The sequence below is a fragment of the Equus asinus genome, chromosome 2 (genome assembly GCF_041296235.1).
Source record: "Equus asinus isolate D_3611 breed Donkey chromosome 2, EquAss-T2T_v2, whole genome shotgun sequence".
NCBI lineage: Eukaryota > Metazoa > Chordata > Mammalia > Perissodactyla > Equidae > Equus > Equus asinus.
This window is the reverse complement of record NC_091791.1, coordinates 189,701,647-189,715,052: the sequence shown is the minus strand read 5'-3', so window position 1 is coordinate 189,715,052 and position 13,406 is coordinate 189,701,647. Positions and strand designations below refer to the sequence as shown.

At 39.0% G+C, this 13,406-nt stretch overlaps 1 protein-coding gene across 1 annotated transcript in view; it reads left to right on the top strand.

Moving 5' to 3' along the window:
* The window catches only part of MDGA2 (MAM domain containing glycosylphosphatidylinositol anchor 2), a 780,771-nt gene that overhangs the window by 399,802 nt on the left and 367,563 nt on the right, over positions 1-13,406 (top strand). Inside the window, 1 exon segment of the mRNA XM_044765576.2 lies at positions 10,397-10,571. Within this exon segment, the coding sequence (XP_044621511.1) occupies positions 10,397-10,571 (175 nt within the window).

The following is a 13,406-nucleotide window of genomic DNA, read 5'->3' as shown; positions in this document are numbered from 1 at the left end:
AGCGAATCCCGGGCTGCCAAGAAGCGGAATGTGCAAACTTAACCGCTGTGCCACTGGCCGGCCCCTTCGTGTACCTTCTTGTTGATGCCTCAGTTTAGTGTGGCATGTCTTCTAGTTGATGGCCTTCCATCACCTGGGTGTCGAGTGGAGTTTAAGTTCCAAGTCAATAGCTATGAATAAAGGTCATTTGCACCTCTGGAAGATGTAAGATGTCCGTAAAATGTGTCATTGTTCTTGTTTTTCTAAAAGTTGCTCAAATATTTTAGGGGAAAAATGTGACGGAAAAATTTTTTCATAAGATTAAAAATGTACCCATAGGAATTAAGATGTTAATTTTTCCTTCCAGTTCCAAGTGCCCAGAAAAATGCAGAAGGACAAATAAGTCACTCCGAAATATGTTCTTAGGCCAAGTTTAATGGAACTTTTGTCTTTGTCTTTTAGATGAATTGTTAGAAAACATGAAATAGAATTGCACTGAATTATTTACTGGGCACAATCTGGCTAAATTTATTTGTTAGGAGAATAATAAAATACCATAATTACAGGCATCTCTGTGAAGCCTGTAAGCAAAAAGACATTGTCATTTTTCTGTAAGTGTGCTTTTTTTTTTTTTTTTAATACTTTAAATGGCAAAAGTTCATTTGGTTATCTTATGAATAAATTTAAATATGGCTTCAGTGGAATGCTGTCTTGGAGCGAAAGGAACGGAGCAATTTATTTTTATTACATTTATAATACTCTGCAGTGTCTGCAATGCTGTTAATTTAGATTCCATTCTATTATAAAAATCATTAAAGACATTACTGCTTCACCTTCTGCAAGACTGAGAATGAGAGTGAAAACATTCCCACAAGAAACCTATGAGGAAGAAGATAGAAAGCTGTTCAGCAGCAACGGGTGAAAAAAATCCTTAATTTGTAAAATTTTTGGTAAAATAAATATTGGTTATTAAGTATAAAGGAGCTACATTTAAATCAGGGAAAACTTTTAAAGTTCTGGAAGAAACATTATAGTGAAACTTGACTACCCTCCTTTATTTATTTACTCAAATTACAAAACAAAAATATGCTTGGAATATACTATAGGTTATTAAGCACCTTCCCCTTCATACAAATGACATATTGATGATTACGTTGTGAAAGTCCAGTTTAATGATTTATTTATTTTTTTACCAATAGTTTATTTTTTCTCTCGTGAGCTGGCATCAAGTATTTTGGATGCTTTAAATATAGCATTTCCAATGTGTGCAATTTATTTCTTTGTATTCTTCTAGTTGTTTCTTCAAGGCTGTTACTTTCATTATTTCAGATTTGAAAAACAGAACAGATCTTTTATTATAGAGTCTGCATGAGTTAAAGATGGATTTCTTATATTTTGCTTAATTTAATTTTTTCATGATAAATTGAGTTTGGCTGCTAGTTACTGAATGCAGAAATAATAGTTGCTCAAAGAAGATAAGCATGCATTCTGTGTTGGAAATAAATCTAGATGATGAGAATACTGAGATGGCATGATGGCTTCATGGTCACGAGGGACCCATCCTTAGCACCTGACTTCTGCCTTGGAGTTGGCCCACACCTCAGGTGGATCCTGGAGCCCCAGCTGTCACGGCTGAATATCCGACAGCAAGGAGGAAAAGGGAAAGAGAGAAATGGACCTGTGCCCTTCTCTTGGAAGGCGCTTCTTCAAAAGGCCCACACCATGCTTCTGCTACGAGAGATGTGTGTGGAAAGAGTTGACCTAGCAGGCTGGAGAATCCTTTCCTTAGAAAGGCCTGCTTGCAAGCTTGGCCCTTTTGTTAGGATCATGGAATCTGGATTTCAGGAAGCGTCCCCCCATTCTCTATCTGATTAGAGTGGCTCCCTGTGCCTAAATTGTTTATGCAAATGAGATGATTTACACTGAAAATTTGCTTTATTTTTGGGAGTCTGAGTTTTGGTATATGCTAGGCAGAAGGCGCCTCTGTGACCGCCCCTAATGACACCTTGGACCCTGAGTTTCCAATGAGCTTCCCTGGTGAACGATATTACATTTCACCCAGTTGTTATAATTTAACACTAGGGAAATTAAGTGCCTCTTGTGTGACTCCGTGAGATGGAGATTCTTGGATGTATGTGCCTGTTTTCCTCCAAACTCCACACACTTTTCCCTTTTGTTAATTTTGCTTTGTATCATTTCACTGCAATATATCACAGCCATGAGTATGACCATATATGATGAGTCCCATAATTCCTCTTTGAGTCATCAAAGCTAGGTGTGGTCTTGGGGACCCCTGATGTGCAAATTCAGTAAATGACTATGGTAGGACTTCTCAAGTTATAATACAAATTTTAAAGTCTATCACAGATCTGGTATGGCTTTTGTGGAACTAAGATTATTAATATGATTTTGTGCTTTTACTGACATTCTCTTTTCATCAAGATGACTGCAATGTTTTGGATCTGAATGGCTAGAAGGATGGAGTTGCCATTAACTAAAATGGGAAAGACCACAAGAGCTGGTTTGGAGGGAGACCAAGAGTTCCTTTTGGATATGTTACACTGGAGTTGGAGGGCAGATGGTGTTGCCAGAAGACTGGGATTCACGGGAGAGGCCTGAATTACAAATACTATCTTAAGAGTTACCATCACGTTAATGGGGTTTAAAGTACTGGAGGGATGACCCAGGAAGAGAGTGTAGATGGAAATGGAGCTTTAAGGCACTCAAACAATCAGAGGTCAGGGAGGTGAGCGAGAACCGCCAAGGGGGACTAAGAAGGAATGGCCGGTGAGGAAGCCGCTAAACAAATCTCAGCCCATTTCCTTGTGGAGAAAACTTGGAGAATGTCTTGCATTTTTTCCTATTTTTCTATGGCTTATGTGAAATGTTGTAATCCTTAGGTTATGATAAAAAGCGAAGTCAAATGTTTACGTTTTGATCATGTCTGAATATATTTAGCACAGTGCAGGGTATTTTTAGACCAGCTGCATTGCACTGCTGATTCATTTAGTCTAAGTCTGTTCTGAAGCTCGGGGGGTTTGATGATAAACAAATTCATAGCTCATATCACCTATCCATTTGCTTCATTTTTGTATTATTTTTTCTCCAATATTACTGGTTTTCTTGAATGAATTTATCTTTATAAATTCACTTTTTTCCCCATTTATCAAAGTTTATTTTTGTCCTGTCTACTACTGCTAATTGCTAATTCAATACTATTTAAAATTTGACACTAGAAAGGTATCGTTTGATATTTTCCTCTAACTTCAACCACCCGTGTTGAAAATAGAATCCTATATTTATAAAGAGGAATGAGAAAAATATTTAGATGGATTAATATAAATTCATCAAAAAATTACTACAATTTAATGAGTCCCTCTGTGCATATTTCCAAATGAAAGTGGATGAGTAGACTCAACTTTGATACGAAGAAATATGTATAAAAATGCCAACATCTCAATTATCTAAAACCCATTACCTTGAGGGTGCCTGGTGGAGTGGGGTTTTGTCTAATTTATGTTTGTGTTGTCAGCAGAAATATAGTGCTAGGAATCCACTCAAGCAACAACGATTTTGTTAATGAGTATGTCCCAGGCTCGGTACTTTGGGCTGGAGACGCCAAGAACAAGAACAGTCCTTGCTGTAATGGCTGACGGTTTGTTAAAGGCCAAAGAGTTACTTTAAGAAGTTCTGGTTCTTTAGAAATAGAGCTTGAGATGAGGATTCATGTGCAAGTGATTTACTGAGGAAGCGCTCTTAGGAGAAACTGCTCATGGAGCGAGAAGGCAGGAGAGGAAAGGGAAGGAGCCAGGCCAGGCTGTGATCTTTGGAGGTTAGCTTCAACCCCTTCCTGCAAAGGAACTCTGGAGGGTAAATTATGCTTCAGAACCTGTCCCACCTGGAGGCAAGGGGCGAGGGCTGTTCTGTCTGCTCCGTGGGATAGGACTTCGGGTAAGGGCCGCAGGGTGGGGGGTAACCCCTAAACATTCCCGCGACTGTCTCTGAGAGCAAAGCGCTCCGCAGCCCGAAGACCTGCCTCCGAGAGAAGCGGGGATCGCAGGGGTCACATTTAGGAAGGACGAAGGAGATCTGAGGGAGTCAGGCGACTCCAAACAAATAGCTAACTTATATAATGTGCGCTGAGTACCCTCGTGGAGGGAACTGCAGGGTGCTATGGCAACAAAAGGACAGATGCAATCCAGCTTCATTGGAGAGGGCGGGCTTTCTGCTGAGATGACTTCTGGAGGATCAGAGGGAGTGAGCTAGACAGCAAGTGAAGGAAAAACGGAGAACGTTTAGGCTGGAAGGAGCCCGGTATGCAGAGGCACAGAGTCACGCCATCGTGGAAGAACTGGAGCTGTAAATGGGGAGAGAAAATGTTCCAGCCTTTTAAGCCTGCCGTGAGATTAAAATCAGATGCTGAAATATAAAAGCCATTTTGTAAACTTTGAAGGAAGTATAATTTTGTTATTGGTTATTGGAGTACATGGTCAATGTCTGGATTATGCTGCAAAATAAAACCTTTCCATGTGGCAACCCACGTTAAGCCACAACACTGTGTATTTATAAGCATGTGCGCCAAGATGTGCCCTCTGTGTTACCTTTGGTTTGAAATGATGCTGGCAGGCCCTATTGGAGTATCCGTCAGAAGCCTGGCATTGTTAATGATAAACACGAAATTTATTTAGTTTCTCTCACAGTTTATTCGCACAGGAGATGAGCAAATTCTTCAAAGTTTAAATCCGAAGAAAAGCCACAGCCAAAAAAAATCAGACAACCTGAAGTTTCCTCTGCTTTAAAGCAGTGTTCAGTATCTAGTGTTCAGAAAGACCCACATGCTCCGCCTGTAATTTCCTTTTGTTTCCAACACATCTACCATGACGGTCCCTATCCTTCCCAGCCCTGTTCTCTGGCTGGTGAGACGACCCCTTGTTGATACACAGACCCTTTTTTTTATTGCTTCCCTAAGCTGCTCATCTGCAGTCCAGACACTGAGAAATTCTTCCTTATCACACTGGGAGCATGTCAGATAGCACTCTAACTTGTACAAATCTTCTAAAGCCATAAATTATATTGTTGTTAGTAATAGTATTAGTGATGTCAGTAGTAGTAGAGATCTCTAGTACTCTGGGTACACTAGAATAATATGGTGTTTTATGCATACAGTAGAGAAATTTTCAGGTTAGAATTTTGTTGCTTTGTCGGACAATTGTGGTTCTTTTCTTTTTTTTTCTTTAAAGATTGGCACCTGAGCTAACAACTGTTGCCAATCTTCTTTTCTTTTTTTCCTGCTTTTTCTCCCCAAATCCCTCCAGTACATAGTTGTGTATTTTTAGTTGTGGGTCCTTCTAGTTGTGGTATGTGGGATGCCACCTCAGCATGGCTTGATGATTGGTGCCATGTCCACGCCCAGGATCCGAACCAGTGAAACCCTGGGCCACTGAAGCAGAGCATGCAAACTTAACCACTCGGCCACGGGGCCAGCCTCCCTGTGGTTCTTTTTATAAAAGTAGGTTTAGAAGCGACTGTGACATTTTGCTATAATTTATGGTGGACTGATACAATTTATTAAACCTGTATGATCTGGAGTCCTGTATTGAGTAACTTGAAGAGGACATCTTTCAGGGCCAACCCTGTGGCCTAGTGGTTAAGTTTGGTGTGCTCCACTTCGGCAGCCCGGGTTTGGTTCCTGGGCATGAACCCACACCACTTCTCAGCGGCCATGCAATGGTGGTGACCCACATACGAAATGGAGGAAGATTGGCACAGATGTTATCTCAGGGCAAATCTTCCTCAAGCAAAAAGAGGAAGATTAGCACAGATGTTAGCTCAGGGTGAATCTTCCTTAAGCAAAATGAGGAAGATTGATGATGGATGTTAGCTCAGGGCCAATCTTCCTCAGCAAAAAAGAAGAAGAAGAAGAATATTTCCTCTGTAATTTTCCCTGATATTAGTGTAGGATAAGAGGATAACCTTTATTTTCAAAACTGTAATGAACACTGCCTACTTATAATCACCCATAGATGGTATAATAATAATAATAATAATATAATAATAATAATCAAAGATATTCCTTTATACTCTTTCAGGCTGACACTGTAACTGGCTTTGTTGAGCTCCCAAAGGCTCTGGTGGCAAATTGCTCAGATAATGATAGCAGCTCAGACGATGCATAGCCTACCTTTTCTCTGGCTTTCTTTTCCTTATGAGGGATCTTCTTTCAGAGTACAAACAAGGCAGGATGAACCTCAGATCTGTCTACAGATTGACTGAGCATAGGTGGCCTAACTCCTTGGCCACTGGTAGAAAGTAGCTTCAATTCACAAGTCCTCATTCACTGGACATTAGTTAAAGGGGTTCTGAAGTCGAGCACTGTCAAGGTCTCAGTCCTCATGAGTCTGGAGCATCCATGCAGCATCCTTTTTTGGATTCGGCCAGGTCTAGCTTTGCTCTGTGCTTCAGATTTTTAACAGTTTCTTAAGTTATCTCAGTCGACACTGATTTTATAAAAGCAGTTATGTTTCAGAAATATCATTACATCAAAAAACAAAGTAGAAAATTTTCTCTTGGGAGTTGGACAGCCCTAAGGTAAGTGTCATGTTCTGCAACCTGAGAGGATTGCTGGGTTGTTTCTTCAGATTAAGCAGAGAGTTACAATAAAAGCAGATTTCCCAAATTGTAGTATCTTTCTTTTTCTGTTCATGTTTTTTTAATGAAAATGATTGTTTAATGTCATTGTAACAGAATCTAAACACTATCATATTTAATAATGCAGTGTATCTGAACATGGGATATATTTTATTCCCAGTGTGGGCACTAGCAGTTGTCCCAAATGTGCCCTCTCCTCTTCTTCCAGAGTCATTGAACCATGAGATTTTAGCAGGGGGCTGGGCGGGAGCTGCCATGCATGGGAAAGAGTGCATTTCCCACCTTTCTTGGAGCTCCGATGTAAGCAGAAGTGTCCTGCAGCAGCATCCTAGAACTCCCTGTCAGAGACAACTAGGAGGCCCTGTGTGTCTTCTCTTTCCTGCCTCTAGGAACAGGAGGTGAAGACTAGGTCTGTAGCTGCTGGTTTGGACCGTGAGCTTAAGCAACACACGTAAGGAAGGCACCGCTGAAGAGCCTGAGTCCCTGAGCAGGGCCATTTGTCCTCGCTGGCCTGCCGCACTCCAGGCTCTTTTTATAGGACAGAATCTAACTTTTGTCTTCTAGAAATCACTGTTAATTTGTCTATCTTACTTACAGCTGCATACATCCTCACCATTCTATCCACCACCTCCTCAAGTTTCAACTCAAGTCATGTGTTGTCATTGAGCAGATACGTGTAGATCATCTACTGAGCTAATTGCTGTGCTCTGGAGTTGAATTAGCCATAGTTTTTCCCATGGTACTTCTTGTCTGTTCTCTTGTTTCTCCAATCACATTCTGCTCACCTATGCCGGGCTGGTTCAGAAGAATCTCCAGGGGAAGAAATTAAAAATAAAAATGAATTGGTTCTACTTGTATTGATTATCAAACAGTAGTTTAGGGCAGAGCCCAGCAACCTACATTAAATTAAAATAAGTTAGATGAGTACTTTTATTTATTTACTTATTTATTCATTCATTAATATAAAAGGTACTTAAGGTTTATATTTTCCTCTATGAACTTCTTTCACTGTATTCCTAGATTTTAGTATGAAATGGTTTTCTGTTCATTGACTTCCAGATAGTTAGCAGTTTTCCTTTTAATTTTGTCTTTGAACAATGACTAGATTTCCATGTTTTTGTCATCTGTTGATTATTTATAATTGTATTGAATTAAGTCCAGCTAACATAGCCTGCACTCCCTCTGCTTTTATAATTAATTAAGAGTTTTGGGCTTTTCTCCTTCCAACTACATGATAAATTTTTGTAATGTTTAATAGACATAAGAAAAAAAAATCCGTTATTCTACGGATGGAAGATTTTCCATATTTTTTATTAGTTATATATGTTGATTATATTTTTCAATTTCTCCTTGTCTGACTTACTGTTTAGCTTAACAGAAAAAATTGTATTGCCTGGAACTGCCGAGTTCTCAGAGATGTCTCGCATTTCCACTGCAACTGCAGGTTTCTCTAATTCTGCTTCTAACTGTGTTTTGTAAATTTAGTTACTCTGTGCTTTACTGCGTACCAATTAATGACAATATATTTTTGCTCTCAGTTGTGACTTTTAACGTTACACAAAGTAATGACCTTCTTTTCCTGTTAATATTTTAAATTGCAAATGTCTTCTTTTTAATTTAATCTTGTATATACACATCGTCACTCCTAATTAATTGATTTTAGTTTACATAGTCCCGTTACCGCTTTGTCCGTGCCTTCTTTTCCAGTCTTGGCTTCCAATCTTTTATTGTCACCTTGTTCTAATATATATATATTAAATTATATATACATATTTGGTAAACAGCATATAAACTTGTTACTTTTAAATCCAGTCTAATAGACTCTTGTAATGGGAGAATTCAATCTATTCACATTTAGTCTATGATGGATGCAACTGTTTCCATCTTACCCCATGGTTATTATTTATTTAAAATTATATATTCCTCTTTTCAGTATGCTCTATTTTTTTCTCATTATGTCAAATTTCTGTTCTTTCCACTCTTCCCCCTTTATCTCGTTTTCCTTGCTGTTACTGAAATTGTACCTTTTTCTATTATTTTAATCAGACATTTATGATTCTATTGTTATTTGTAAGCCAAATGTCTCCCATAGAGACACACTCTTTCCACTTCCAACTCTCCTGAAGTTGAAGATTTTAGAGCACTTCCTTCTCTCCTTGCCTTCCTTCCGCTCCCCCGAGGCAGGAAGAGTTTCTCCCCCCCTTGTGTCCTGCTCCCGCTCCAAATTCCTAGGTTTTGCTAGGATGCTACAAATCCCCTTAGTCTATGTCCTTTTGGTTTTAAGAAACTTTATTTAGTCCTTAAACTGTATGTTACCCAGGTGAACCATCCTTATTCATTAAATGCACATACTTAAGATTGACTGCTCCCCGATTTATGCATTTCTGTATCTTCTCCAAATCCAAGGCCTTGGATCCAGTTTCTCCCTTGGGTGGTTAGAATATTATGTCAAGTACTTTTGTCCAGCAGGGTTATTTGAACCCTGAGGTTACTGGATGTTTGCATATCACTGGAGGTTTTTCTTTCTCATTAAGATGAATGAGATCTTGGCTGTCACATATTGGGATAGAGACTGTCCTTTCTCAGTCAATCCAGGTGCTCGTCCACTGTTTGCGAGCTTTTAGTGTTGGAGATGAGAATCCTGAAGACAAGCTGACCTCCCGTACCACTCCAGGCTTAGCAATTAGAATGAAATTTGGCCGTTAGTCACAGAAAACCTCCGAAAAGTATGACATGAAGTAGAATTTTATTTCTCTCCCATGTCGAAGCCCAGGGCTATAAATAGTTCAGGTCAAGTAGGTACAACCCTGTGATGTTAGGGATTCAGATTTCTGCTGTTTTGTCGCTTCTGTGTGCTTGACTTTCATTCCAGTCAGCTCGTGGTCCAAGATGGGAGCCAGCAGAAATGTGCCGAAATGAGCAAAATGTGAAGCGCTGCTTCCCTATAAGGACATTTCTACTTGAAACACACTGGCCAGACCACAGCTGACTGGATAGCTGGGAGGTGCTGTCTTTGTCCTGGGCAGCCATGTGCCTACTGGATAATTTGGGGTTCAGTTACTATGAAAGCAGGGGAGAGTCAGCGTGAGAGAATGAGCAGGCTCGGGCACACTATTCAGAGTTTGTTCCTTCTGCCTGGAAGCCTGTACAATTTTCTTTGTATGTCTGGAGTTTCTTTCCTCATCAATTATACATATAACTTGGTAACATAGAAAAAAACAAAACACTTTTAACAACCAGGTGTATAAAATTATACATAATCTCAACAAGCCATTATAGTAATATGCTCAAATTATCCAAATCAAATAGGAAATTTAGAATAAACCGTGAAGCACATCCAAAAAGAAATTGACAGCCTATCTATAGTATCTGTACTAAATAAATAAAATGTATGTCGCAGGGTCTGGAAAATATGAAAGAAAATTTTAAAAGGTCCACAAAAACAGAAACTAATTGATGTATCCAATGTACCACTTACATTTACCTCCCTTTATATTGTATTTATATTGCCCTCCACACTGATTAAGCTACCATTAAGTTGAGTTCTATGCCATTGCATTAGAATTACATCCACTATACAATGATGACGTCGCATATCAAGTTTTATGATTCAGTTGTGTGTATAAACTTTTCTCTTTCATTTTCAATAACTTGCCAGGAACAGCATTGTAGCAATTCTGAAAGCATACTGTTGAAATGAGTAATTGCTATTTGATTTTTCTGTGAGAAAACCAACCTAAAGTAACAATCTTTGTTGATGCTTGCTCAGATCAGGTGGACCAAAACAGCAGGAAGTGCCTCTGACAGATTCCAAGACTCAAGTGTCTTCAATGAGACTTTGAGGATTACAAACATTCAGCGACACCAAGGAGGCCGGTATTACTGTAAAGCAGAGAATGGCTTGGGGTCCCCAGCGATAAAGTCAATCAGAGTGGACGTGTACTGTAAGTAAATTTCTCAGAAAACTATGAGCAAGTCTATCATGGATTTCTTCTGTCCTGCAACTTGAGATCTATTTTTTATTGTTTACCTCTATTGAGAAAATCTTTGGTTTATTCCAAAAAATAAATTCTGCTTAGTTGAGAAAGAAAAGTGTATAAAGTAATGATAGCTCATTTAGCGTATTTCCTGAAGAAAGAATCACCATTAGAAACTTTCATAATTTTTATGATAAAATAATGCATATTCATTTTAGAATATCTAAGAACTGGATTAATAAGATAGTACACATTACTAAAATTCCACCAATAACTGCTAGTCTTGAATGTAATACTTACCTTTATATAAGTTTATAAGGGCATGTTCATCTTTGCATAAAAGATCATACTGTACGTACTGTAACTTGTTTCACTAACTACCCACGTGAGATTTCAGCTATTCTTATTTTTTAAATGCACATCATATAAGTGAAGCTATTTGAATTGGCTTGTGAAAGACCAAACTCTCTGTGGAGAGTCTGTTTTTGGTCCAACTCTGTTGAACGTAATCAGTACCTTGGGCAATGCTGTGCACCCCGGAAGGAAAGTGTTTGTTGATTTATTTTTGTCCTTAGTCTCATTTTCCCACGTGTTGCTGTTAGCACATACATTTAAAATCCTCTTAGTCCCCTTACTTTCTTCTCCACCAAGACAAATTAAGGGCCTGCATTCCATTTGGTCTTTTGAACAGGCTTATCTATCACCCCCGTTGTCTTTTCTGGGAACTTGCATTTATATGTTAACTCTCTAGTGTTAGGATAAAAGGATTTTTTTTTCTGTTCTTAAAGTTTTTCAGACATAAGGAACAGGTGAAGAGTTCCTGTTTTTCTATCTATTTTTCTTTCTCCCCTCTTTCCTTCTCTTTCAGTGTAGGAGGAGCGTCGCATAGATAGGAAGGTGATTGGAATTATATGTGATCTATTTATCAGATCTGCGCTGAATCTCATGTAATTATGCAGGTGACTGAGAACTGGGTCACACGGCTACATTTGCGAGTCACCTTCCACATTCAGGCGCTTGCTCCCTTCCTGGAAAGGATGAGAGAGAAGTCCATGTCCATTCCCTCTAGCATTTTCTAGCCCGTAGGCATCCCTTGGCATAACTCAGGCCCCTGCATCCCACAGGCTGTTCTCTCCCTGTCTGTGTTGTTGCACAGATCGGCCTTACCCCTACACTTCCCAGGCACAGGGTACCCTCTGACCTGCCTTGTCCTGATCAAATATTTCCAATTACATATACTTTTTTCCCAAAAAAACTCCTATTTTTGGTATTTTTGTTCATACATAATTTTAAATTAAACTTAATTTAAATGAATTAAACACTTCTATAATATAACTTTCTAGAGTACATCCCTGTGCTTTTTTGGTTATTATAGTTTTGGTGATGAAATTTTAAAATTTTCAACTTCAATACCTTAAACACAATTCTAAAATCTAAAAAGTTCTGAAAATAGAATGGGTGTGTTTTGCTTTGTTTTGTTGGGTTTTATTGGTAACTTTTTTCAGCAAAACCTGATGTGAACTAGTTTGGTGGCATCATCTGACGTGAAAAGACTTGAATAGATAAATAGAAAAATATTTACCCTATTTTGTATGAAGAATCCTGTGTTTTCCTCAGGATATAACATGTTTGAGTACTCAGCATTGCCACCGAGCCTGCTGGGTGTGTTATGTAATACATGGTATATGGACTCTGTTATCTTTCTGAAACCTGAAACATTCTGAAAAACAGTCCCCAAGGGTTTTAAATAAGAGATGGTGACTTGCATTGCCACCGCGATAGGTTTGATGGTAATCGTTTAAAAATAAAAAATGTATTGCTGACTTAAAAATCAAACACAAAGGGGGAAATGACATTTTTAAGGACTTTAAAAAATCTTCTCTCCTCCTCTTGCTCCCCAGCCTTTTCAGTGCTCTGTTGCATTAGAGCCATGCTTTTCTATCTGTTCGTATCTCTTGCTGTCCACGCTCACGCGTGCCCCAGCATTGTAGTTCTGCACACTTTGATGGAAATGACAGCTCTGCTCCCTCCAGCTTCCCCAAGCCCTGTTAGTCTCCTAAGGCTTGTGTCGCCTTCACACAGCCGTGCGTGAAGTCGTGAGCTCTGCTCCCTTCTTCTTCTGTGACTTCCTGTGGGATTCTTCCCACACAACTTGGACTTGACAAGTACCTCGTTCTGTGCTGTTTAAGTGAACGGTCACTGTGATGCATACCACAGTGAAGTACTCTTTTCAGTACTTTTTTGGTGGTCAGGACTTATTAGAAGGCTGTCCAAAATTATAACACTTGAGAAAATAACATGGTAGATTATAGACTCTATGAATAAATGTGACATTTCTCTAATATACATTTTCCAGGGAATGCCTTACCTTCAGCTCCAGAGAAGATCTTTCTTATGAGGATCTAGACACACATTTTAAGTAGTTGTGCCTATCCTTAAAGGTTTGGATAAATAAATTTCATCAGATAGTATATTTTCGAACATGTTTTAACTGATAGGAATATTTCACAGTGGAGACAAGCGGGCCTACTTGAGCAATCCATGTGTTCCAGACGTAGCCTGATTGAAGATGACAGTTCTTAGATTCAAGTATGTTTTCTCTATGTGAATCTTTGTCATTTAAAACTGGTTCTCTCATTGTTGATAAGAACATGACTCGCACATTAACACTGTGTTTAAGTTCGGCAACCTTGGTGTCTAACTTTGGATTGCGGTCTTAAGCTTCATCTGTGCTTGCCTTCTTATTTGTTATTGGACTGCTTGAATGAATAGATATTCATTTTTATAGACCACAAATAAGTG